This window comes from Cydia amplana, chromosome 2, assembly GCF_948474715.1.
Source record: "Cydia amplana chromosome 2, ilCydAmpl1.1, whole genome shotgun sequence".
Lineage (NCBI taxonomy): Eukaryota > Metazoa > Arthropoda > Insecta > Lepidoptera > Tortricidae > Cydia > Cydia amplana.
The window spans coordinates 25749402-25775305 of NC_086070.1; the positions used below are offsets into that span (position 1 = coordinate 25749402).

The 25904-nt window shown below is 39.3% G+C and overlaps 1 protein-coding gene across 1 annotated transcript; it reads right to left on the minus strand.

Annotated features, from left to right (window-relative positions):
• Positions 1–25598, minus strand: LOC134661239 (V-type proton ATPase subunit C). The gene is made up of 13 exons (XM_063517227.1): positions 25440–25598; positions 24283–24416; positions 23580–23681; positions 22863–22914; positions 13743–13840; positions 13232–13320; positions 11224–11322; positions 10524–10647; positions 8961–9092; positions 4497–4594; positions 3817–3955; positions 1506–1609; positions 1–622 (listed from the first exon to the last, which is right to left on the minus strand). The coding sequence occupies exons 2-12, from the start codon at positions 24409–24411 to the stop codon at positions 1517–1519; spliced, it is 1155 nt and encodes a 384-aa protein (XP_063373297.1). The 5' UTR covers positions 24412–24416; positions 25440–25598; the 3' UTR covers positions 1–622; positions 1506–1516.
• Positions 25599–25904: the final 306 nt, after the last annotated feature.

The following is a 25904-nucleotide window of genomic DNA, read 5'->3' on the forward strand; positions in this document are numbered from 1 at the left end:
AACAGTAACTTGAATAATAATTTTTATTTTATTATGTACTACACAAGTTATGACGAGGAATGTTCTTATTTACATAGTTTTTTTTTCCATTTCATTAACTCCAATATAAATATCTGTTGAACATTTATTATACAGCATCAAACGGATGATATGCAACTAGTCTACGAACGCAACTCACATAATACTGAACATAAGGTTGTTGCGCTTGGAACATTGCAGTTAAACACTTCCAAATACCTTATTTAAATAACAACTTACAATAATAACATAATAGAAAACATGCTTAATAAAATGTCAGTTATAATAGACAAAAAATGTTTTTTTATGAGACATTGACAGACCGTGTGCCAAATGAAAAGGCACAGAAAATTGGCCTGATTTTCAAAATGTTACTATTGTAAGAATTCAAAACATACAAACCTGCCTTTGAAAATATAAAATAAAACAAAAACTGTACATGGTAAAATATATCGCAAATGATTTTATTCATACAGGCCAGTGTATATATATTTTGTCGGTTGATAAATATTCTATTTAAAAATATAATTATTGTACAATTTTTTTTAACAGATTGCAACTATTTCTTGCGGGCCGCAAGCCGGGTGACATGTAGTTGTATTACCTGTCACAAAAAAAAAACAATTAAAATAATAGGTAAGTTATGCGGTAAAGACTAGTAATCAAAAGGTAATGTTTGACAATCCAGTTAAGCGGGCATTACATTATACAATTTGCAGAGCGCTAATTAAGTGTTGCTAGGCGAGATAAAAAAGAGCTTGTTCATTACACTACACTAGCTAGCGACGCTAGTTAGTGTCCTATTTTCATTTCGGCAGTGATCATCGTTCGAATCGAACCTCATCTTCCGAACAGAGCTAGTATATCATGGCACCATCAAAACATCAAAAAGTTGGCATTGTTTTAACACTTGTCTAGTACATTTTCACGAATAAAAATCTTTAATTGTAATCTTTATGTTTTTTATCCCATAAAAAGGGCATGTCTTAATAAAGTTCAATCATGTTTAAGCAGTACTTCCTTTTCCCTAGTCTGTGGCTGCATCATTTTGAACTGAAATACAATAAATAAAACATTGCGTGCCGACAACTGACCTTGCACAGTAATCGCTAAGCGCGCTAAAACCATTTACACTATGCGTTCTAGTGCGACAGAGCACATGCGATCGCACTAGATTGGGTCACTAACTGGCTAGCTGCCTTTACACTATGCTAACTTAGTGCGCTAACTCAGCTAGCGCTCTGCAAATTGTATAATGTAATGCCCGCTTTAGGGAACATACCCATAATACTAGTCCAGTTTAGGCGGAAGAGGGGGGGGGGGTCATCAAAATACCACGCTTGGTTACAGGGGGAGGGTGGGGTCTACCACAAAACATGGCGCCTTAAAGCGCCGCCTAGCTCAGCTGTCAAACTTGGGGCACTTTTTCTTAGGTTTAACATAATACTTTTCGACGATATGAATACACAATTAAGGTTGTGACGTACCTAGCTATGGCCTAGGCCTTTTCAATCATGTCGACGTTGACCTTGTAGAACACGTAGGGGAAGTACTCCGACTGCCCGAAGCCCAGACCCGCGAGTTCCGCCGTCTGAAACAAATAAAAAAATAAATTAAGAAAAAAAAAACCTGGAGTGTTTACTGATTAAGTAGTCCTAGATATACAGTTTTGAGAGCTTAACTAAACCCTTCTAGTTATACTTTGGAAAACCCACTTTGTCAGTAAGATAAAAGCGCGAAATTAATTCAAATTTTGTATTAGAGATCGAGGCTTCTCGCCTACATATTTCAAATTTTCCTACTGTGGGTAATGTCTTGCCAGAGTAGGTATAGTTTGTTATCCTTCTGCTACATCCTACTCCGGGCGCCTGGCAGCTGTTCATTGGGGGAAGTCATCATCAAGTCTATCCTCCTAAGGCCCAAGGTCCTACCTATAGGTATTTCTTCATTTCGATGAAATTTAAATTATATTCAATTGGAACAGAGTTGCATTTACTTTGTTTCAAACAAATCAATATCAACTCTATTCCCTGCACTATAGGTTCAAATTTCAGTGGCAATTTTTTTATTTTGATTTGTAGCCTTAGGAGGCTAGTATACTCACGTCTGCTGCGTTCGCCCCGTGGCTCTGCGCGGAGTGGTCGAGGTGCGCGTACAGCTGCTGCAGCACGTCGCGCAGCTTCTTCATGCTCTTGCGGGACGGGACCATCACCGCGGCCTGGCAGCTATTCATCGGTGGGTGTAGTATATGTACTCACGTCTGCTGCGTTCGCCCCGTGGCTCTGCGCGGAGTGGTCGAGGTGCGCGTACAGCTGCTGCAGCACGTCGCGCAGCTTCTTCATGCTCTTGCGGGACGGGACCATCACCGCGGCCTGGCAGCTGTTCACTGGTGGGTGTAGTATATGTACTCACGTCTGCTGCGTTCGCCCCGTGGCTCTGCGCGGAGTGGTCGAGGTGCGCGTACAGCTGCTGCAGCACGTCGCGCAGCTTCTTCATGCTCTTGCGGGACGGGACCATCACCGCGGCCTGGCAGCTGTTCACTGGTGGGTGTAGTATATGTACTCACGTCTGCTGCGTTCGCCCCGTGGCTCTGCGCGGAGTGGTCGAGGTGCGCGTACAGCTGCTGCAGCACGTCGCGCAGCTTCTTCATGCTCTTGCGGGACGGGACCATCACCGCGGCCTGGCAGCTGTTCACTGGTGGGTGTAGTATATGTACTCACGTCTGCTGCGTTCGCCCCGTGGCTCTGCGCGGAGTGGTCGAGGTGCGCGTACAGCTGCTGCAGCACGTCGCGCAGCTTCTTCATGCTCTTGCGGGACGGGACCATCACCGCGGCCTGGCAGCTGTTCACTGGTGGGTGTAGTATATGTACTCACGTCTGCTGCGTTCGCCCCGTGGCTCTGCGCGGAGTGGTCGAGGTGCGCGTACAGCTGCTGCAGCACGTCGCGCAGCTTCTTCATGCTCTTGCGGGACGGGACCATCACCGCGGCCTGGCAGCTGTTCACTGGTGGGTGTAGTATATGTACTCACGTCTGCTGCGTTCGCCCCGTGGCTCTGCGCGGAGTGGTCGAGGTGCGCGTACAGCTGCTGCAGCACGTCGCGCAGCTTCTTCATGCTCTTGCGGGACGGGACCATCACCGCGGCCTGGCAGCTGTTCACTGGTGGGTGTAGTATATGTACTCACGTCTGCTGCGTTCGCCCCGTGGCTCTGCGCGGAGTGGTCGAGGTGCGCGTACAGCTGCTGCAGCACGTCGCGCAGCTTCTTCATGCTCTTGCGGGACGGGACCATCACCGCGGCCTGGCAGCTGTTCACTGGTGGGTGTAGTATATGTACTCACGTCTGCTGCGTTCGCCCCGTGGCTCTGCGCGGAGTGGTCGAGGTGCGCGTACAGCTGCTGCAGCACGTCGCGCAGCTTCTTCATGCTCTTGCGGGACGGGACCATCACCGCGGCCTGGCAGCTGTTCACTGGTGGGTGTAGTATATGTACTCACGTCTGCTGCGTTCGCCCCGTGGCTCTGCGCGGAGTGGTCGAGGTGCGCGTACAGCTGCTGCAGCACGTCGCGCAGCTTCTTCATGCTCTTGCGGGACGGGACCATCACCGCGGCCTGGCAGCTATTCATCGGTGGGTGTAGTATATGTACTCACGTCTGCTGCGTTCGCCCCGTGGCTCTGCGCGGAGTGGTCGAGGTGCGCGTACAGCTGCTGCAGCACGTCGCGCAGCTTCTTCATGCTCTTGCGGGACGGGACCATCACCGCGGCCTGGCAGCTATTCATCGGTGGGTGTAGTATATGTACTCACGTCTGCTGCGTTCGCCCCGTGGCTCTGCGCGGAGTGGTCGAGGTGCGCGTACAGCTGCTGCAGCACGTCGCGCAGCTTCTTCATGCTCTTGCGGGACGGGACCATCACCACGGCCTGGAAGTTCACGGGGAGGCCGTATCTGAAAACAAAGGTTATATGTTAATTTGTAACTAGCAGAAACGTCTGCGAACGATGATATTAAGCTAAGAATAAATTTAAATAGGTCGGTTCCCCTTGACCTACATGGTGGAAAGATTTACTGGCTATGGATGAGGTCTTGGTGGCTCAGATGGCAGAGCGCTGGAGTTTCGATAGTATAGGGCGGATTGTCAAAGTAAATTTAGTAGTCACAGTAAATTTACTGCCATCTTTCGACACATGATTAAAACGTTTAGAACTTCATTTGACTTTGATTCTTATTTTTTCACTGATATGTGTTAAATATCAAAAAGTGGGGCCATCGCTCGAAAAGATTCGAGAAGAACTTGCGAAATTGCATGGTAACACCCTATCTCTGTACCTAGGTAACATATTTCTAGCAAATAAAATTTCTTTTCTCTTTCTTTATAACCTACCCAAAGATAAATAAAGATTTACGATAGTGACTATTCGTTTTTGTCCAACCGAACAGTTAAACTACGGCATTTGATGTCACCGATGGTGGTGTACATAATACCAACCTGAGCACGGATTCTACGAACACACGCAGCGCCTTCACGTGTATCCAGGCACAGAAGCACTCGGAGAAGTTCACCTTCAACCATCGGACCAAGGGACCCTGTGCAACGGAAAATAATCAATTATTACCCATGTCATTTAGTTTCTTGTCCAATGGATCGCCTATTAAATGCTAGACGAATGACGATAATGGTGCGACAATTACGGTGTTTAGGAGGATAATGAATATTGAGGAGGATAATGACATATAATTTACATCTTGTCGGTGACGAACTTGGTAATCTCGTTTACACCAGCGGAGAGGGTCTCCTAGGGACGCCTACTACTGTTGTACACAATACGTCCGACTTGTATTTTTTTTCTTGTTGATGCCGACAATATTGAGGCGAATGACGTATATGCTGCGACAATGACGGTTTTTAGGAGGATAATGTCCATGTCGGTTTTGAGGAGGATAGTGCCTACTGACTGATTTGAGGAGGATAAATAATGTCTAATGACGGATTTGATGAGGATTATAACGGTTTTGGGAAGAACAATGGCGGGGGAGGGTAGTGAATGACGTGAACGAAGAGAACGTACGAATTGTTTCTTCTTGTCGGTGACGAGCTTGGTGATCTCGTTCTTGCCGGCGGAAAGGTCGTTCTCGTTGTAGGAGAACTCGCGCCCAACGAACTTGTTAATGACTACAATATTGATGCAAATGACGATCATCAAGCAGCCAGTGACGATGTATAGGAGACAATGACAGTGTTTTGGAGGATAATATATATTTTAACTGATTATATTTTAACTGTATGTTCCTATCCTTCTGTGCTATGTTTGGAGTTATAGTCCAGATCTAAACTGTAAGCTTATTAATGTAATTCCTGTAAATGTCTGTAACTTGTTTTGTGAGCCAAATAAAAAAAATAAAAAAAATGACGGAAATAAGGAGAATGACGTACGAATTGTTTCTTCTTGTCGGTGACGAGCTTGGTGATCTCGTTCTTGCCGGCGGAGAGGTCGTTCTCGTTGTAGGAGAACTCGCGCCCAACGAACTTGTTAATGACTACAATATTGATGCAAATGACGATCATCAAGCATCCAGTGACGATGTTTAGGAGACAATGACAGTGTTTTGGGGGATAGTGACGGAAATAAGGAGAATGACGTACGAATTGTTTCTTCTTGTCGGTGACGAGCTTGGTGATCTCGTTCTTGCCGGCGGAGAGGTCGTTCTCGTTGTAGGAGAACTCGCGCCCAACGAACTTGTTAATGACTACAATATTGATGCAAATGACGATCATCAAGCATCCAGTGACGATGTTTAGGAGACAATGACAGTGTTTTGGGGGATAGTGACGGAAATAAGGAGAATGACGTACGAATTGTGTCTTCTTGTCGGTGACGAGCTTGGTGATCTCGTTCTTGCCGGCGGAGAGGTCGTTCTCGTTGTAGGAGAACTCGCGCCCAACGAACTTGTTAATGACTACAATATTGATGCAAATGACGATCATCAAGCATCCAGTGACGATGTTTAGGAGACAATGACAGTGTTTTGGGGGATAGTGACGGAAATAAGGAGAATGACGTACGAATTGTTTCTTCTTGTCGGTGACGAGCTTGGTGATCTCGTTCTTGCCGGCGGAGAGGTCGTTCTCGTTGTAGGAGAACTCGCGCCCAACGAACTTGTTAATGACTACAATATTGATGCAAATGACGATCATCAAGCATACAGTGACGATGTTTAGGAGACAATGACAGTGTTTTGGGGGATATTGACGGAAATAAGGAGAATGACGTACGAATTGTTTCTTCTTGTCGGTGACGAGCTTGGTGATCTCGTTCTTGCCGGCGGAGAGGTCGTTCTCGTTGTTGTAGGAGAACTCGCGCACGATGAACTTGTTAATGACTACAATATTGATGCAAATGACGATCATCAAGCAGCCAGTGACGATGTTTAGGAGACAATGACAGTGTTTTGGAGGATAATATATATTTTAACTGTATGTTCCTATCCTTCTGTGCACACATGTTTGGAGTTATAGTCCAGATCTAAACTGTAAGCTTATTAATGTAATTCCTGTAAATGTCTGTAACTTGTTTTGTGAGCCAAAAAAAAAAAAAAATGACGGAAATAAGGAGAATGACGTACGAATTGTTTCTTCTTGTCGGTGACGAGCTTGGTGATCTCGTTCTTGCCGGCGGAGAGGTCGTTCTCGTTGTAGGAGAACTCGCGCCCAACGAACTTGTTAATGACTACAATATTTATGCAAATGACGATCATCAAGCATCCAGTGACGATGTTTAGGAGACAATGACAGTGTTTTGGAGGATAATATATATTTTAACTGATTATATTTTAACTGTATGTTCCTATCCTTCTGTGCACACATGTTTGGAGTTATAGTCCAGATCTAAACTGTAGGCTTATTAATGTAATTCCTGTAAATGTCTGTAACTTGTTTTGTGAGCCAAAAAAAAAAAAAAAAAAGAAAAAAAAAAATGACGGAAATAAGGAGAATGACGTACGAATTGTTTCTTCTTGTCGGTGACGAGCTTGGTGATCTCGTTCTTGTCGGCGGAGAGGTCGTTCTCGTTGTAGGAGAACTCGCGCCCAACGAACTTGTTAATGACTACAATATTGATGCAAATGACGATCATCAAGCATCCAGTGACGATGTTTAGGAGACAATGACAGTGTTTTGGGGGATAGTGACGGAAATAAGGAGAATGACGTACGAATTGTTTCTTCTTGTCGGTGACGAGCTTGGTGATCTCGTTCTTGCCGGCGGAGAGGTCGTTCTCGTTGTAGGAGAACTCGCGCCCAACGAACTTGTTAATGACTACAATATTGATGCAAATGACGATCATCAAGCATCCAGTGACGATGTTTAGGAGACAATGACAGTGTTTTGGGGGATAGTGACGGAAATAAGGAGAATGACGTACGAATTGTGTCTTCTTGTCGGTGACGAGCTTGGTGATCTCGTTCTTGCCGGCGGAGAGGTCGTTCTCGTTGTAGGAGAACTCGCGCCCAACGAACTTGTTAATGACTACAATATTGATGCAAATGACGATCATCAAGCATCCAGTGACGATGTTTAGGAGACAATGACAGTGTTTTGGGGGATAGTGACGGAAATAAGGAGAATGACGTACGAATTGTTTCTTCTTATCGGTGACGAGCTTGGTGATCTCGTTCTTGCCGGCGGAGAGGTCGTTCTCGTTGTAGGAGAACTCGCGCCCAACGAACTTGTTAATGACTACAATATTGATGCAAATGACGATCATCAAGCATACAGTGACGATGTTTAGGAGACAATGACAGTGTTTTGGGGGATATTGACGGAAATAAGGAGAATGACGTACGAATTGTTTCTTCTTGTCGGTGACGAGCTTGGTGATCTCGTTCTTGCCGGCGGAGAGGTCGTTCTCGTTGTTGTAGGAGAACTCGCGCACGATGAACTTGTTAATGACTACAATATTGATGCAAATGACGATCATCAAGCAGCCAGTGACGATGTTTAGGAGACAATGACAGTGTTTTGGAGGATAATATATATTTTAACTGTATGTTCCTATCCTTCTGTGCACACATGTTTGGAGTTATAGTCCAGATCTAAACTGTAAGCTTATTAATGTAATTCCTGTAAATGTCTGTAACTTGTTTTGTGAGCCAAAAAAAAAAAAAAAATGACGGAAATAAGGAGAATGACGTACGAATTGTTTCTTCTTGTCGGTGACGAGCTTGGTGATCTCGTTCTTGCCGGCGGAGAGGTCGTTCTCGTTGTAGGAGAACTCGCGCCCAACGAACTTGTTAATGACTACAATATTTATGCAAATGACGATCATCAAGCATCCAGTGACGATGTTTAGGAGACAATGACAGTGTTTTGGAGGATAATATATATTTTAACTGATTATATTTTAACTGTATGTTCCTATCCTTCTGTGCACACATGTTTGGAGTTATAGTCCAGATCTAAACTGTAGGCTTATTAATGTAATTCCTGTAAATGTCTGTAACTTGTTTTGTGAGCCAAAAAAAAAAAAAAAAAAGAAAAAAAAAAATGACGGAAATAAGGAGAATGACGTACGAATTGTTTCTTCTTGTCGGTGACGAGCTTGGTGATCTCGTTCTTGTCGGCGGAGAGGTCGTTCTCGTTGTAGGAGAACTCGCGCCCAACGAACTTGTTAATGACTACAATATTTATGCAAATGACGATCATCAAGCAGCCAGTGACGATGTTTAGGAGACAATGACAGTGTTTTGGAGGATAATATATATTTTAACTGATTATATTTTAACTGTATGTTCCTATCCTTCTGTGCACACATGTTTGGAGTTATAGTCCAGATCTAAACTGTAAGCTTATTAATGTAATTCCTGTAAATGTCTGTAACTTGTTTAAAAAAAAAAAAAAAAAAAAAAAAAAAAAAAAAAAAAAAAAAAAATGACGGAAATAAGGAGAATGACGTACGAATTGTTTCTTCTTGTCGGTGACGAGCTTGGTGATCTCGTTCTTGCCGGCGGAGAGGTCGTTCTCGTTGTAGGAGAACTCGCGCACGATGAACTTGCGCTCGCGGGCGTGCAGCTTGAACTCGTCCGCCACCTGCGGAACATACATACAAACTTCAAACTTCAAACATTTATTGCCACAAAAAAAAACTTACTAGCTAATACATATGTACTTAATAATTAATCTATCGTTACAAATATTGTGAGGCAATAGGTCTCAGTCTCAGCATGTGCTGTGCCGGAGCCTCAGCGCTGGTTTTCAGACCGAGCCTGTGTTAAGAGAAACATAATACCAAATAATTAGTCTTAAATTTTGTTATTTTGTATGTTAATATTATTGTTATGTTATGTAAATATGAATTAATTTTAGATATTATCTAAGTGCATGTTTAGTATTAGCCATACAATTTGCATGTCACTGTGTGACAAGGTAGCTTGGCTCACTTAACTATGAAATGTAACATCCTATGTAACCCTATCTTTCGCAAATAGGTAAATAACTTATGACTTATGACATAGCATTACGAGCATATTGTGGCCTTAGGGGTCATCCATTAATTACATCACACGTTTAGGGGGGGGGGGCGTGTCAAGAAAATGTCACATGTTGTGACAGGGGGGAGGGGGGAGTCACAAACTTTGTGACGTCACTTTAAATTATTTAATTCGCTGTACAATCAAAGTTTTTGGGAAGATAATAATTTTTATTCGTTTAATTTTCTTTCCTAATCAGTTTTGGGTTAACATTACTAATATTTCTTTTATCAAAAATATTTTGATTAAATATTAATAATAGGTACAAAAACCTACTCCGATTGGCCGATTTCGTTAAAAAATGTGACGTCACACCAGGGGAGAGGGGTCAAAAAACCTAGAAATTAGTGTGATGTAATTAATGGATGACCCCTAATGCTGCCTATTGTATCCCACTGTTGGACAAAGGACACTGTGTGTCCACTGCTGGGAAAATGACCCATATGTCTCAGACCGTTCGGCACACAGACAATCCAACCTCTAGACATAGCATAGTCGCGCTAACCCCTCTGCCACACATACGGTAGCGTTACTCCATCTTCAAGTCAATCCCGCGCCGTGATTGGTCCGTGTATTTGAACGGACCAATCACGGCACGGGATTCGCTCACCTCGTCCCCCCGCACCCCCGTATTTTTGGCAGCATCGGTTTCATGAAAGAATTGGCCTAAGCTCAGTCTAGAGGTTGGATTGTCAGTGGTTCGGCATAACACCCAATACTCGTATTATGTTCCAAATGCTAGGCGAAAATGCCCACAAACTCGGGACGAATAGAAAAGCATGACCCAATTTCGTGCTACATTTCGCCAGTGTCAAAATGGAGTCCCAAGTTATTTCGTCAACGCCGACGAAGACATTACTCGTTTTAAATATGTCAATCGTTCCTATTTGATCCATAAAATAAGATTACCTTCTTGAAAAGCGTGACGGAGCGGGGCACGATCATGTCCGTGATCTATACGTATAACTGTACATGTTAGAAAGAGACGCACCTTCTTAAAGAGCGTGACGGTGAATAGGCCGTAGTCGTTGTCCTGGTGAACGAGCTGAGAGGAACGGGGTACGATCATGTCCGTGATTTTCTCGTAATTGGCATTCCAGTCGTTGAACATGGCCCTTTGAACCAAAAAGAAAATTGTATTGAAGGCAGTAAGGACATAATTCAAAGAAAATATGGTTTTGGCAAGAATTTCATTTTTGGTACAAGCTTTTATCGCTGACTGTACTTTTCTTTCCACGGACAACTGGATGGTGTTTAGCAAAAATGTCAAGCCACATTGATTTTGCAATAAAATGTCAACTTTAACCGTCAATTTTTTGAGTTGACATCTTATTGCAAAATGAATGTGGGTTGACACATTTAAATTTTGCTAAACACCAACTAATACTCATCGAGACAATTCTAAAAACCTCAAACACAATTAGGTTGCGTTATTTTATCGCAGAGTTCCTATGGCCACCTCCGGTCTCCATCATCAGATTAGCTTCATGGTACCATGATATTGCATTGTCACCCGACTTACCTACACACAAATTAACTTATGAAAATTAACTTGCAAGATTTGACCCGTACAAACATACATAGTTAAAAGCTTGTAAAAATAATAGTTGCCTTTTAATGTTCTTGTCCATTACAGCCGGGCTTTAAAAACACTCCTCATAACTGAACTTAACTGCGAAATGAACACTCACTTAGGCACGATGACGAGGAGCGTCACCAGGTACTCGCTGTCGAGGATGAAGTGCTCCTTCTTCACCAGGTCCGACAGGTTACGGGTCAACAGACTGCCGCTGTAAACACACCAATTTAATTAACTAACTAATATGGCTCAGCGACCCAAACCCGACCCGACTTTTCCCGATCCTGCGCCGTTTCCTGCCAAGAGGGATGTTGACACATGTTGAATTTTATAACAAAATCTAGTAAAATAGATAGCAAACGAGCAATTTATCACAATAATGTGGATATTAAAATAAAATATTGAAAAATTACAAAAAACAGGACTTGAAAGTTTCAAAATTTAAGTTTTTTTTAACTTCCAAAAACGATAAAAGTAAGGGTACCATTCGATTCCTTACATTTCACCAAAAAAAATATTGTATAGCAACTATATACATAAACGCAATATTTCACCGACAAAAACGCAATTTTCTTGTTTTGTCCATACTACAACGTGGGCGATGACGTCACGGCCTCTGTCCGTTTTGTATAGGGCGTTTCGCGAGTGAAGTGCGACTGTCGGACTTTGACTACAATTTCTGACTTTTGTGTTACTTTAATGCAATGGGTCCCATATAGACATTTGATCCTAAAAACAAACCCGATCGATTGATACCATAAAAAAAATTAGTCATGTAGCCTATTATCGGCTTGAAGCTGACGCAGATCCGCTTCCACACTGGTTCAGTCACCTAATAAGAATGGGAGAGGACCGGGCTGCCAAGATGGCGTACCTGGAAAGACCGACTGGTGGCCGCCCGGTAGGTCGGCCCAGATACCGCTGGGGAGACAGTGTGGAAGCGGATCTGTATCAGCTTGCAATTTAATTCAAATGAAGCATATTCCTAGCTAGCTCTATGCAAGGCCGAGAAAATCCTATACAAAAAATGTTTGTCTATTTCTAAAATCTCGCTACATTATTCTTAAGATGCAAGCACCAGTTGACCACATACATCTCGATGCCAGTCGGTGTCATGGTCTTCTTATCTTATCTTATTATTTTCGGGGGCCCTTACGGATACACTTCGACCCATAGGGATCTTTTGTGCAATTACCCCCTGGAGAAGATCCGTCAGCTACTCAAGAGCTTTTCCCGCCATATCCATGTGTCGGATGATGGAGCTCATGGGTAGCGTTTTAAAGTCCTTTGGTTCCAGATATCCTGCTCCAAAGTCCTTCATTCTTTGTCTGGCTAGGGCGTGACATTCACACATTAAGTGTTTCACTGTATCTTCCTCTTCGCCACACATACGACAATCGGTGTTGTCAGAGTGTCCCATCTTGGCCAGAATTCCTTTGACCCCGTAATGGCCAGTGAACACCCCCGTTATGATTTGGAGTTGTCTCTTGTTAAGTCTCCAAAGCTTTTTGCTCCAGCCGGAGTCTACTCCTTGCATGAAGAGCTTTGCATGCTTTAGACCCGTCAGACTGTTCCATTCTTCCTGATGTTTGGTCTTGGCATGGTCTTTGATAGCCGTTGTGATGGTTCCCTGTGAGAGCCCCACGAATGGTTCCGGACCTATAAGGTTACTTTCAGATCCGGTTCTGGCCAGTTCATCTGCATTTTCATTGCCTATGAATCCCTCGTGCCCTGGGATCCATACCAGTTGCACTCTGTTTTGCCTTCCAAGCTGGTTCAGAGCTTGGACGCCATTATATACCAGTCTAGAGTCCACTCTGTGCGATTCAAGCGCTTTGAGTGCAGCCTGACTGTCGCTGAGTATATAGATATTCTTCCCTTGGGTTTGCCTAACTATATTCTCATGCACGCAGGCAATTATAGCGAATGTCTCGGCTTGGAAGATGCGGCTTGGAAGAAAGGTTTGGCGGTGTCATGGTCACAATCGTTATTGACAAATGCTAAGTGAAAATGTATCGGGATCACATTGGGCCAGGGGACTACAGCACAACACAGGTCCTCTCACGCATAAGAGTACAGTGGGACGTGTATATATTAAATTATTATTATTGGACACTTACGTCTGTTTCTTCTCGAGGTTCTGCAGGTTGCCCTTGAGCGCGTTGTAGGCGCTCGACTTCACCTTCAGGTCTGCGTCGATTTGCCCCACCTGCACAACGTTTAACATATACATATAAACATCTATACTTGGTCAACCAGATCTTGACAGTAGAAAAAGGCGGCAAATTTGAAAAATGTAGGCGCGAAGGGATATCGTCCCATAGAAAATTTGAATTTCGCGCCTTTTTTTACTGACAAGATTTGGTTGACCAGCTATACCTACAACGCCTATGAAGGATAGAGAAATATGAGACGAAAAGTGTGTATATTCGTGTACAAAGTGATGATGTCTTTCTCTTCCTAGCTATCTATCCCACATGGTGCTGGGGTCAGCTTTCCTGCTTAACCTTCTCCACTTCGCCCTGTCCACGATAGTCCTCACAACTTGCACTCACTCATGTCCTTTATTAGCACTACATCCTTCCATCTTGTTCTAGGTTTTTTAAATAGACTGTGTTTTTTGAAGCATACCTGTTTGCTAATAATATCAGCGATGTTGCGCAGGCTCTGCTTGATGGGGTACTTGGCCATGTCCCACTGGAAGCGAGTCAGGTAAGTGGGCAGGTCGGCTGTAAACACACGTCCGTTTTACACTTGTATAACACATTTGGTGAACATACTCTTTTTTGAACCGACAGTCAAAGTCGTTGTTAATCGGTCTTTTAGCAAGAAGCTTTTATAAGCATCTGGTGGAGTTTGCACGCCGGCATGAGACGGGGACAGATAAGGACAAACGATTATTAGCTAATTGAGGGTTGTAGAGCGTTTAATTAATGAATAAGGGGTTAAAAGAGTTTATTGCTCGTGCAAACTCCATAAGCTTATTGATTTATATTAGACCAACTTATGTCAGTTTTATCGCTTTTAAAAATATTAGGCACTTTAGTAATCTGAAATGTCAGAGTTTAATAACATTTTTGTAGGTATGGGCAATATTTTCATGAATCAGACTAATCAGAGCCAGGGTTGTGTGGTGATATGAACTTAGTGGACAAGGGACAAATCGTTGTGGTGAAGCTTAAGGTTGAACAGTCACCACACGGGATTGTTACGCCAATTAGGGTCTTAGCTAAATTGGTTGTTCCAAACTTAATACGCTATGGAATGCCCAATTTAGCTAGAATCATAAATGGCGTAACAATCATGGAGCGTGACTGTACCTATATAGATAAGTAGTACATGTTGCATGTGTTTTAGTTTTAGGCAGATTTTAGGGTAACGTCTGGGGGAAAGTTCGAAATACTGCAGTCTACTTATTGCGATCTAGGAAACTTCTTGAATTACAGTAACAACTAGGTAACTAGGTAGGTACTTTTTTCTATGCAAGACTAATTTTGTCGTGTTACACAAAATAAAAAATAATCGTGTTTCAGTTGCGTTACACGCATATAAAAAAACGTTCAAACTTAAATGGGACAATCTAAAAAGGTTAATTTGGGGTTACGTGGCTTTAATTTACTATAAAACGAATAATGTAGTAACAAACATAACTACCAAGTTCAAAAATATGCTAAATATTTTTTTTATTAAGGTAAAACTAATCTAGTCCCTCCTTTCCATGCAACATGTAAAAAAACGATTTCAATGCCAAACGCAAAAAGTCCACAAGTACAAAATTAAATTTTTCCGGTCGTCTTCACAAGTGCGAAAAAAAAAAGAAAAGAAAAGGCTTCTCAATAAAACACTAGCAATAACACATTTCATGCGTTATACCTACTACGTGAAACAAAATTAAATTAACTTAACACCAAGTACTACAGCGTGCAACATATAGATATTTCATGCTTTCAAATGCCTACAACCAATGCAAAGCTTCACATACAAAGTAATACAAACCATACATATTTATTTTTATATCACAAACCTTTTAGAATCGAGATATTAACTATATCTCTAAAAATAATATCATATTGACCATATTGGGCTCTTCGAAGTCAATTTAAAGACGTGCCACTTAAATTAATTTTATGTCCAAGTGACGTCTTTGATACAAATGTAAAAGACACGTTTTAAAATGGACTTTTAAGCACCGGACAACATCAGGATACAGAAATATTGTGCAAAAAAATCCACAGCTTTTTCCACTCCCACCTAACTTGTTTGTTTGTTTAGATTTGTTAGACTCAAGTTAACTCACTAACTCATATTCAAACTCATAAGTGTACACCGGTAAAGTTTTAATACCGTATTAAGTTTTAATAATTTACGGTATTTTAGACCGTATGTATGTCTTTTTAATTGTATTTTAACCTGTCTTTTATTTATATCATTATTATTGGCAAAACACTTTTAGCCATCAAACTATTTCTATTTTGATACCAGTTGTTAATATTAAATAAAAAAATACGGTCATTGATTAGCTTTTAACCACAGTATTGCATTGCGGCATCCCGTGTAATATATCCTGTGTTTTTGTGATACTAATTAACCTAATAAATAACTTTTAGAAATAGGTATCGCCAAACTTATATTATGAATAATCACCAGGCCTCGGAGTTTTTTTAGCACGGTAAGACTAAGGAGAGCTATGGAGTCTTTGTTAACATTAAAATTAAGTTCATACTCATACTCATCCTCATTAATTAAGTACAAGTAAATTATGTACAGCTCTAGACCTAATAAATATCAGCGATCATCACAATAACGAAATACGTAACTATATATTCATGACATAATGTGACATCTGATTTACTCATACACATATTTAGGTAAAGAGGTTTAATCATAAGTGGCCTATCACTTAAAAAAGTACTTAAGACATGCAACCTATGATTATAAACATTGGTAATACGTATTCGACATATTAAAACGATATTCCATAGATATTAAAACTGTTTATTATTCATTAAGGTTGATATAGAGCTACAATATTTTAGAATAGTTATGCGTTACTCTTCCTTACGTCTACAAAACAGTTCGTTCACACATAATGGGCAGTATAAACGTCGTAAGTCGCATTCATGGGCATCATTTTCAAGACACCAATATCAATATCTTAACAGTAATTATAGTATGTAGGTACGTTAAGTACTTAAATAAAATATTGGAGCGATGACACTGCAATATGGGTAATATAATAATATTAACATACACATATACATATTATATTATTGGGCATCATTTTCAAGACACCAATATCCTTATCTTAACAGTAATTATAGTATGTAGGTACGTTAAGTACTTAAATAAAATATTGGAGCGATGACACTGCAATATGGGTAATATAATAATATTAACATACACATATACATATTATTACTTTTTTATAATATAACATTTAATTAAATATATGTAAACAGAATTAATTACATATAAGTAGTCTAAGTATTTATAAAACGATTCGGACGAACTTAATTAATGAGGATGAGTATGAGTATGAATTTAATTTTAATGTTAACAAAGACTCCATAGCTCTCCTTAGTCTTACCGTGCTAAAAAAACTCCGAGGCCTGATAATCACGACGTAAGTTGATTACCTATTTTGATTTTTATGTGGCAGTTTAAATCTTTACCAAATTTATAAAACACATTCAAATTATATATTTACATAGAGGGTGGTCCAAACCTACACGTCCAAAATTTTTTTTTAGATTCCTCACGTCTTGGGCTATCAGAATATACTCCATGTATGTTAGCCGATTTTTCGTACTTTTCGAGTTATGATTTTTTTAACTTTCAACTTTTGTTATGAAATTCTGCGGTTCCCATACAGGGTGGCTAAAAAATAACTGCATTCCCGTTGTTAGGGAGGTTTTGGGATTATACTGAGCAACTTTTACTATGGGACCAATCCCGAAATCGCGAAAAAAAAATTGGCTGTTTCATACATTTTGGCTGGTCCATTTTCTAATGGGAGGGTACATTTTTTTACCTAGAAAATACATAGAAAAGGATACATAGAAAAGCCGCATACAAGTATTTTAAAAATATGCAACTCAATACAAAATTCATACATACGATAATATTACTTATACATAATATATGAATAAAATACGAGCAAAATGCACGATTAAATGCGTCCAGAAATAGTCTGATTGAATTTCAAAACTGTTTCAAACTTAACTAAACGTTCATCTGTAAAAGTGCAATAACCTAAAAAATCACATTTTCGGGTAGGAAAAACATAAATTCGTCTTAATAAAGCTACTTACATATTTTATAACGAATAAAAAAACATCGATGCAAAATAAAAGTTAAACCTAAAAACAACAAAAGCTAAAAAACATGGTGTTTAGCGGTTTTGTGAATTTTTTTCAGGGGAGAAAAATTTCACTTTTGTCTACATGTTAAATAGTACTTAAATATAGCAGTTATACTTAAAAGCGACATTAAGAAGTGACAATCAAGACATACAATTTGCGGAATGCTAGCCAGTGTCACAGCGTCAACCTAAACTTGTAGCTTCACAAATGCTTTAAAATAATATTACGCAGAAAATATTTTGACCACTGACAAAAGAGAAAAGTTGTCGATATTAACTTTGCGCCCGACTTGAACAGAATAAAATGAAGGAGTGTCATTATAAACACCATATTTTTACAGAAATTTGACATTAATGATAACATTGCCACACTTAGTCACTGCAAATGCGATGCAGAGTTAGCTTGGTCCGACTAAGTATATTTTGCGTATATAGAGTACTGCTTTGTAAAAATATACTCAAGAATTAACTCTTTATACATTATATGATTTCTTGACTTGATTCTTAAATATTTTGGTAAACAAAGTCAACAGTGATCTGGATTATTGATGGAGTATGGAGCTGCTATCAGCGACAACGATTTAAAGACAAAACACGTTTGTCAAAGTTTGCGCTGGAAGTGTCTAATAAATAGGTATTTTGCTTCTTAATGGAAAAAGGAGGCTATTTTATAAATTTAGATTGGCGCTCGACACTTAATATTACGGCCAGCGCCAACTGCTTAATTAGCAACTAAATAAACCTAGATAGTCTAGATACCTATTGTTTACGCAATCACTGCCTTCACATTTGACTAAAAACGCAGGCAGCGCTGTTCGTAGAGGAATGCCTACGGGGTCAGAGCGAAAGGGCCTAACGGATAGGGAAGGGCATTTAGTCAATGATGCTGAGAAAATAGTCCATAATTTTGACATTATCAGATGATAATGTCAAATAGCCAGCCATTACACAATCCGATAACTCTATAGTATTGCCATCTGGCAATACTATAGAGTTATCGGATTGTGTAAGTTGTGTAACATAATTTCTTCAAGCTTGAACACTTTAACTACAAGGTCAAGGTACAGATAAGTAGCTTATATAATAAGGACTGGCATTTCATTTGCTTCGTCACCTGTCGTGGGTGCTCGCGATCTTCCTTTCCTGCTAAGTCTGTAGTAGACGGTGCGCGCAATTTTGCAAACACCTTCAACATAAAACTAAGTTACAATACGACTTACGAAGAATTCAGGCTTCTTATCCGCGGATTAGGGTTTTGAAGTAACATTAATTTCTACGCGCTAATTAGGGTATTCACAGGATTATTACAGGCCGTTAAGGTTTAGTAGACTTCCAGGACTATTCTCCAGCATCAAAGACAAGGATCTCGGGACCTAAACCTTGCGAGAGCACGTGATGCGGCCTCTCCTCTTCCTCCTCGTCGTCCCACCGCGGCGAGCTGCGACCGCTGGAGGCCTGGGACTGCTCGCAGGAGTCCCGGTGCTCGCACGGCCAGCAGCCGTGGTGTTCGGAAAACGCCGAGTCACAGATGGGTGAAGTCGGCGTGCCGGGCGGCTCGCCCCCGCCGGGGTCGCCGTATGAGTCCATGCCTGGCAGCACAGTTGTCGCGGATTCAAGAGCATAATCGTGCTTACGCAGTCGGTCAAGTAGCATCGAGGTTAGCGTACCTTTAAAAGGTACTGAAGAGCACCTAAAGAGAAGCTCCCTGGTGCCGTTGTGTTGAAAGAACAAAGCTCGCAGAGCCCTTTGTACGACTCAGTGTGGTTAGTCTACATGGCATTTGTAATATGGGGCCCTTGTTGTCTGAATCTAAATTCAAATAAAATAAATAATCTCCATACCTTAATCTATGATGCGACATTTACCCGTACCTATTTCAGTCATTACAGTCATTAGTTTATTATTTATGACAGTTTGACAGAACAACTCATTCGAGGTACTGTCATAAATAGTATTAGGTATAAATATTAAATTAAACATCAGTCCATTCCCATGGAACTTATAGGCCCGGTGAATATAGAATTATAAAATTTGTCGAACAAGGAAGTCATTCTTGCTGGTAATATTAGACTTCGAATATCCTTTTCTACATCGTTCGCTTCAATTATAAGAAGGATGCTCTTATACCCGCGACAACACATGCTGCAGGGTCCCACGCCATGTTAAGGAACATGTTAAGAGTGCTATAAAAGATTCCGACGAATAGACCACTTTTTTCTTTTTTTCAAATCGGTTTAATGGTTCAAAAGGTTGTTATATAACATTTTATTAATTAAACTTTAAAAGCTTCAAGGACCTGATTCCGATATCCAATCACCAAAATGTGATATCGTTATCACTCAGTGAGAGCTTTACTTCTCTGATTTTTTTTATTACCTTTTAATTCGTACTCTCTCGGTTTACAATCTGGAAATTCTTGCCATTTTCAAAGCTCTTAACACGGTCCCCCACAAAAGCATTGCCCGTATAAACTCCGCAGCTATAGTTAGGTTGAAGACTCGTAACGTGTTATTGTTATGAATTATTCATCGTTTACGATGTTATAAAGCTTTTATTCGCCTATAAAACGCTCTTCAGCGTCAGATTTTGAACCTAAGCTTGTTTTATTGAAAATAAAATAAAAATAGGATTTTAGTGGGATAGGAGCAAAATATAACAAATAAATTTAAGGAAAAATAAACTAAAATTTAATAATAACAAGAAGCGCAAAGCATAGACGGTATGTAGAAGCTCGGTATGGCTAAGCTATGAATGTCTTGTGAGGCAGTGATTGCGATATCTATGGTATGACGACATAATTCTACGTATATCTTATATCGAGACACTTGTGCATGTATAGTTATCATAAACGCCGGTTGTGGAGCCAAACATAGATAAATATGGATTAAGGAACCTCTTCTTTTAGTGGTAAAAATGTAAAGGGCTTACCACAGCAACCGATCGATTCACGATCCATGTGTCAAACGATACATTGGATCAGGCGATAATAAGCTGATCGGACGATTGAAATGGTAACACCTAAAATAATTTATTAGGTATTTTGTAATTTTATGTAGAACTGATTTAAAACAGAAGCCGTCGTGTCGTTGCTTCCTTAGGTAAGTTTCAAATTTACGCAAACAATAGTGCTTGTTGCAATTTAAAATGTTGACTTAACGACCGCACCTTGCCACTATATAGAAAAGCCTCCGTTTTTATCCACGTTTATCACAATATTATTTAGTTCTATAGACACTTATATAATCTATTTTAAACAACGATTACTTATTTTATATACTAAACGTCACATTTGACAAATAACCTTAAACACGCATTTAAACTTCTAAAACATTGTAAAACAAAGACACAAGACTTTTAAATAAGCTACAATACATAATACAACGAAATTATTTAAAAGACGAATGGTTCGAAGAATTTGTTTTTTTTTTAATACTTTATGTACAAGATGTACATTATTCCTTATTACCTAAACCAATTTCTAAAATTGTGAATAAGAATGTCTAACCATACATCGATCGTATTGATTATAAAATAAAAGAAATAAAAGACAAAATCCACATAGCGACGAACATGCAAAAGTAAAACTTCCAACAATATAGTTGACCTTTTTTTCAACAGAGTATCTGTATTTTTACCCTAACCTGACAATATCAGATAATGAATATAAGAACGCATATACTTACTTTCGCCGTAAATACATATATCATACCCGATACGTGGAATATGTATATCCTCAAAGCATCAGAAGCGCAGTAATTGCTAAGCTTTTACATATACTACTAAATAGTTACTCACTGCCAAAAAACTTTTTCCACTTTTCAGACACTGAAATGCAATTCCAAATACTAATTTGCAATCATCTACAATAGGAACGAATATATTAAAAAGGTCATTAACGAACCTTTATTGATATATTTAAATACATAAAAGAAGCGTCGAAAATAAAAAATATTTGTGATTTACGATGTTACCATATGATATAAATAATTTCGAAAAATAAAAACGAAAATTAAGAAGTCTTGTTTTAAAAAATAATGACTTCTCAAAATAATAATTATAATACATGTAAAAATCACTCACCAACTATACTTATAACTTTATCCACTGCATAATGTTTCTAGAAGTTGGCCCTAAAATAGAATAGTCAAAAGCGCCAACTTATAAAATTAGTTTATGATGTGCCTTTTCTATGACGGAGTCGGAGTATAACACATCAAATATCCTACGCAACAATAATATTTAAAACAACTATCGTATAATACAAGTGATACTGTAATGCAAAGTGCGAGAGGTCAGAATAGCTGTAAGTAGACGAACCTCTTTCTAAAACAATCAAACATTCGTAACAAACACTGTCCACGCAACATTCTTAGCCATTTTACAAAGTGTAGTCAACGAACCTTCTACGAAAAGCCCCAAACTTATAGATACAATAACATTTTAACATTAAAATAGACGTGCAAACTTTGCGATAGATTTTTTTGACTTGACAAATCTTGAGTTTTATACATTCAACTTATGTTATATCATCACAATTGACATCTTAATATTTTATGACAAAATATTTTTTTTTTCTGTTGTAGCATTAAGTACTTGGTTGACAAAAACAGTTCATGGTTTATGGCTTTAGGTAAAGATTCGTTGTCATTTGAAAATCACATTTAAGTTAATTAATTCAATATTAAAATATAAAAAGATTAATAGGTGATATGAGATGTGTACATGAAAATGGTAAGTGTTAAATAAAATAATTATGTACAAACATTCTTATATACAGTGCAATTTTATATTGCAAATAAAATTTAAAAAAGAATCCAGAAAGATAAAGTTACTGACAGTGGTTCAAGAATTAAATAAATTAACAAAGATTAAAGTGTTCGTTAAAAAGAAAAATACATGCAAAATATACACAAGTTGAAACGTAATTAACGAAAATCAAGTAGGAAGTATAAAAAATAAAAAAAAAATATAACCATCGAGATTCAGCGACGCATGCTAAAAATATTCGCACTACTCTGTGCTTTTATTTCTTTTTGTCTACATCAGTTCATTCTTGTCTATGAATTAGTTTTTCATGCTGGCCACTTTCCTGCTTTTAAGCAGCCTATGTCCTGTCTAGCCCAAATACATGCCATCGTTCAATTCTAAAACTTTACATGCAAGATTCTCGTCTTTTTAAAAACTTTATTTAACTTACTAAGACTCTAGGTATAACTTCAATTTTATTTCACTTGTTTAATTTTTAAACGAATGGCACCAAACAAAGTACCGTAATTGTTTTTATTTTTACGGAATTACTTAAAATAACTTTGTAATCAAACAATAACAAATAAAATGTTTAGTGCCACATGAAAAATAAATTGCTCCAAAAAATTAAAAAAGTGACTTACTGTTGTTTGCCATCAGATTTTCGTGCAGCTTGTCGCGTTGGTCTTCTAGTACCTGTCAAATATGATTTAATTCTTTTTTAATAAAATACTTCTAAAATAAATACAAACTATGTATTTAAAAACTTGAACGTTTTAAACAATGATGTAAATATTAAGAAAAAAAAAAACAAAATTTGAATTCTTTGGTATTTTTGATACCACACAAAAACACATCTAGGTACAATTGACAAACTATAATTTAATTTAAATTATACCCCTAGTGTAAATTTCAATCGATAGCGCGACGTGACGTACGCCTTTACGTTAAGTGTCATTTTGTATGGGATTTTGAGTTTCCAAAACTTCCCGCTTGGCGCGCTGTTCAAAATCCCGATATGAAAATAGACATAACGCAAACGCGAACGCTCGTCACGCTATGGAATGATATTTACACTGGGGATACCGATCTCTCGAACAACTCGAATGTCGAATAGTTGCCTGTAACAGGCTTGGCTCACTCCGCGATTTCGTCGCGTCGCTACAAGTACCAAGAAGTACATGCGTCCACACCAATTTTGGTGTCTAGCCATAGTAGTTGCCGCGTACCGCTACGGAACGGACGCCTGCTCGCGCTTGCGCCACCTAGTGGTCATATCTGGTCGTAATAAACGCGTTTTGTAAGAGAGTGAATCTTCTGTACCTAGTACTATTATTTATTCTGTAAGGAGAAGGACTCACCTCTCCGAGGTACTGGGCCACTTTCCTGGTGACTCCCTCCACGAAGGTGTCCAACTTGCCAAGGTCATCAGACAGACCCACCAACTGATCCAGCGTTCCCACCTGAAGAAAAGTGTTCAATAAATATAACAAAAAAAAATAGTTTTTAGTATACCATACAAAACTTTGTTGACGGAACACTTATGGCATTACTTTGGTCTTGTTATAAATGCATGGGCTAAGCAATATCCTTCGCCCATGGACACCTGAAACACCAGAGGGGTTGCAAGCATACAGTGTAAACATGCTAAATCCATTTTTGAAATTGATTTAAGTTTAAAGTACGAGTATACTATACAAGTAGGTACAAAATCCTCTATTTTCATAAATGGATTTATGTAGCAGGTTTACACTCTTAGCCAACAATATTTGTTACGAATTTCATTAAAAATTTCCTTATAAATTTTGAGTAAAATGGCTGTGAGGCTGTGACATACGGACAGACAGACAAAACCAAATAATTAAGGTTCGATTTTTGCCAAGACCCTAAAAAAAAAAACCTAAAAAGAAGCTGATTTGAATCATCCTAAGTCAGCATCAAAAAAATAGTGATGTCCAAATATGTCCAAACACAGCCTTATTCCCATAGCACAGGTGTGGCCACTTTGGTTGCCACTATCTACATATTTGATACTGACTGTTTGGTAAGTTAGTGTAAACATACCTTAAGGTCAGGAATGGGGAATTTGTAGTTGACGCTAAGGTTGCCTGATTTGGTGGCATTGTTGAGGGTGTCCCAAGTCTGTTGACACGTCTTGTCGCCAGGGGCGCTGATCACCCAGTACTCCGACATCTTCACTGTAAACAAAAAAACATCATAATTTCGCTTTTTAAAAATTTTAACAAACAAAATAAACATCGAATCAGATCAAGCAAATTTTGCACTGACAAGTAAGACTATGTGCTATCATAAGCATCAAATTCCTAGAAAAATAAGATGTTTATAGTTAAAATAGGGCATTAATTGTTTTAGAGGAATTTCTGCATACTGTATTTTATTTCAGTGCCACTTTCTTATTAATTTTAGTCGTTGTATATTATATTTTCAATACTTTTTAATTCAAGAACTTCAAGTAAATAAGCTATAAAATAGTGATACATAACCCATAACCCAAAAACTAAAGACTACCACTGTAGGATGTCGTAAAAAAAAACATGTGACTTATTTGAAGAAGACTGCATAACTAGACATACTACTGCATGGTCTGCATGATATGTACCTATTATTTTTTCTTATTAGACACTGTGATATAAAGTACTGCAGTGACGAAAACCACCAACTAACCTCAGGGTGAACTCGAAATCTATTACGCTCTAGTTTACAGTTCGAAGAGTAGTTCACTTCACACACCAAAAATACACATAGTTAAAACTCAGAACGGAACATCACGCGAATGTTACACATTATTGAGGAATGAGGGCTGACCTTGAGTGAGAATTAAGCTTCTATGAAAACCGTAATAGGCCAGAGCCCAAGCAAATACGCAGCGATTTTCATATTGAGAAACATAAATAGTACTCCTTGTCGAAAAAATCGATTAGGCTCCGAGAAATTTGGAGACGTCCTGTTTAACGCGAATATGGGCAACGAAGTGGTGTTTTGCGCGGTCTGGCGCGGTGGGATTGGGAATCGATACTCGCCCCGGCTGTCCGGCGCCCCGTTAACGCTCAGACATCCAGGCGCCACTATTACTAACACCAATTCACCCCAAACCACCCCATAGTACACCCGTCAGTATTTTGACACTTTCAAGTCCCGCGCAAAAGCAATTTAAAAGCACACCACGCACTTAATAAGCCTAAATACATTACTGTACTCACCTAGAACTTAAAAATTAATGCTGTTTAACAGTAAATATTAGAAACAGCTATAATTTCGTGAAATCACAAGACGTCGGGACTAGCCCTGCTTCAGCGCCATGAAAATTCACGTGACGCTGTGCTGCCACCTACAACGACTGATATCAGACAGCTGATTTACGTCAATTGTCTATGGTGCACTATGTTTTTGGCGAATTAAAAAACAGAGAATGTGTAAATTTACTTATTCAAAGTTATGATTTAACCGTATCTTGATAATCTTTTCAATAAGATAGTGAACCAAATAATGTTATATTTGCGACATAAGTAGATTTTAGGACAATTTTAGATTTTGACAGTGACAGATTGATTTTTTTTTGTCTATTATTTAGTTAGGTGTAAACTGACTGTCAATCATCTGTCAATAGACCGTTTAATCTTTTAATCAAACTTTTAATGCTCAGATTAGTCAGATTTGCCCCAGCG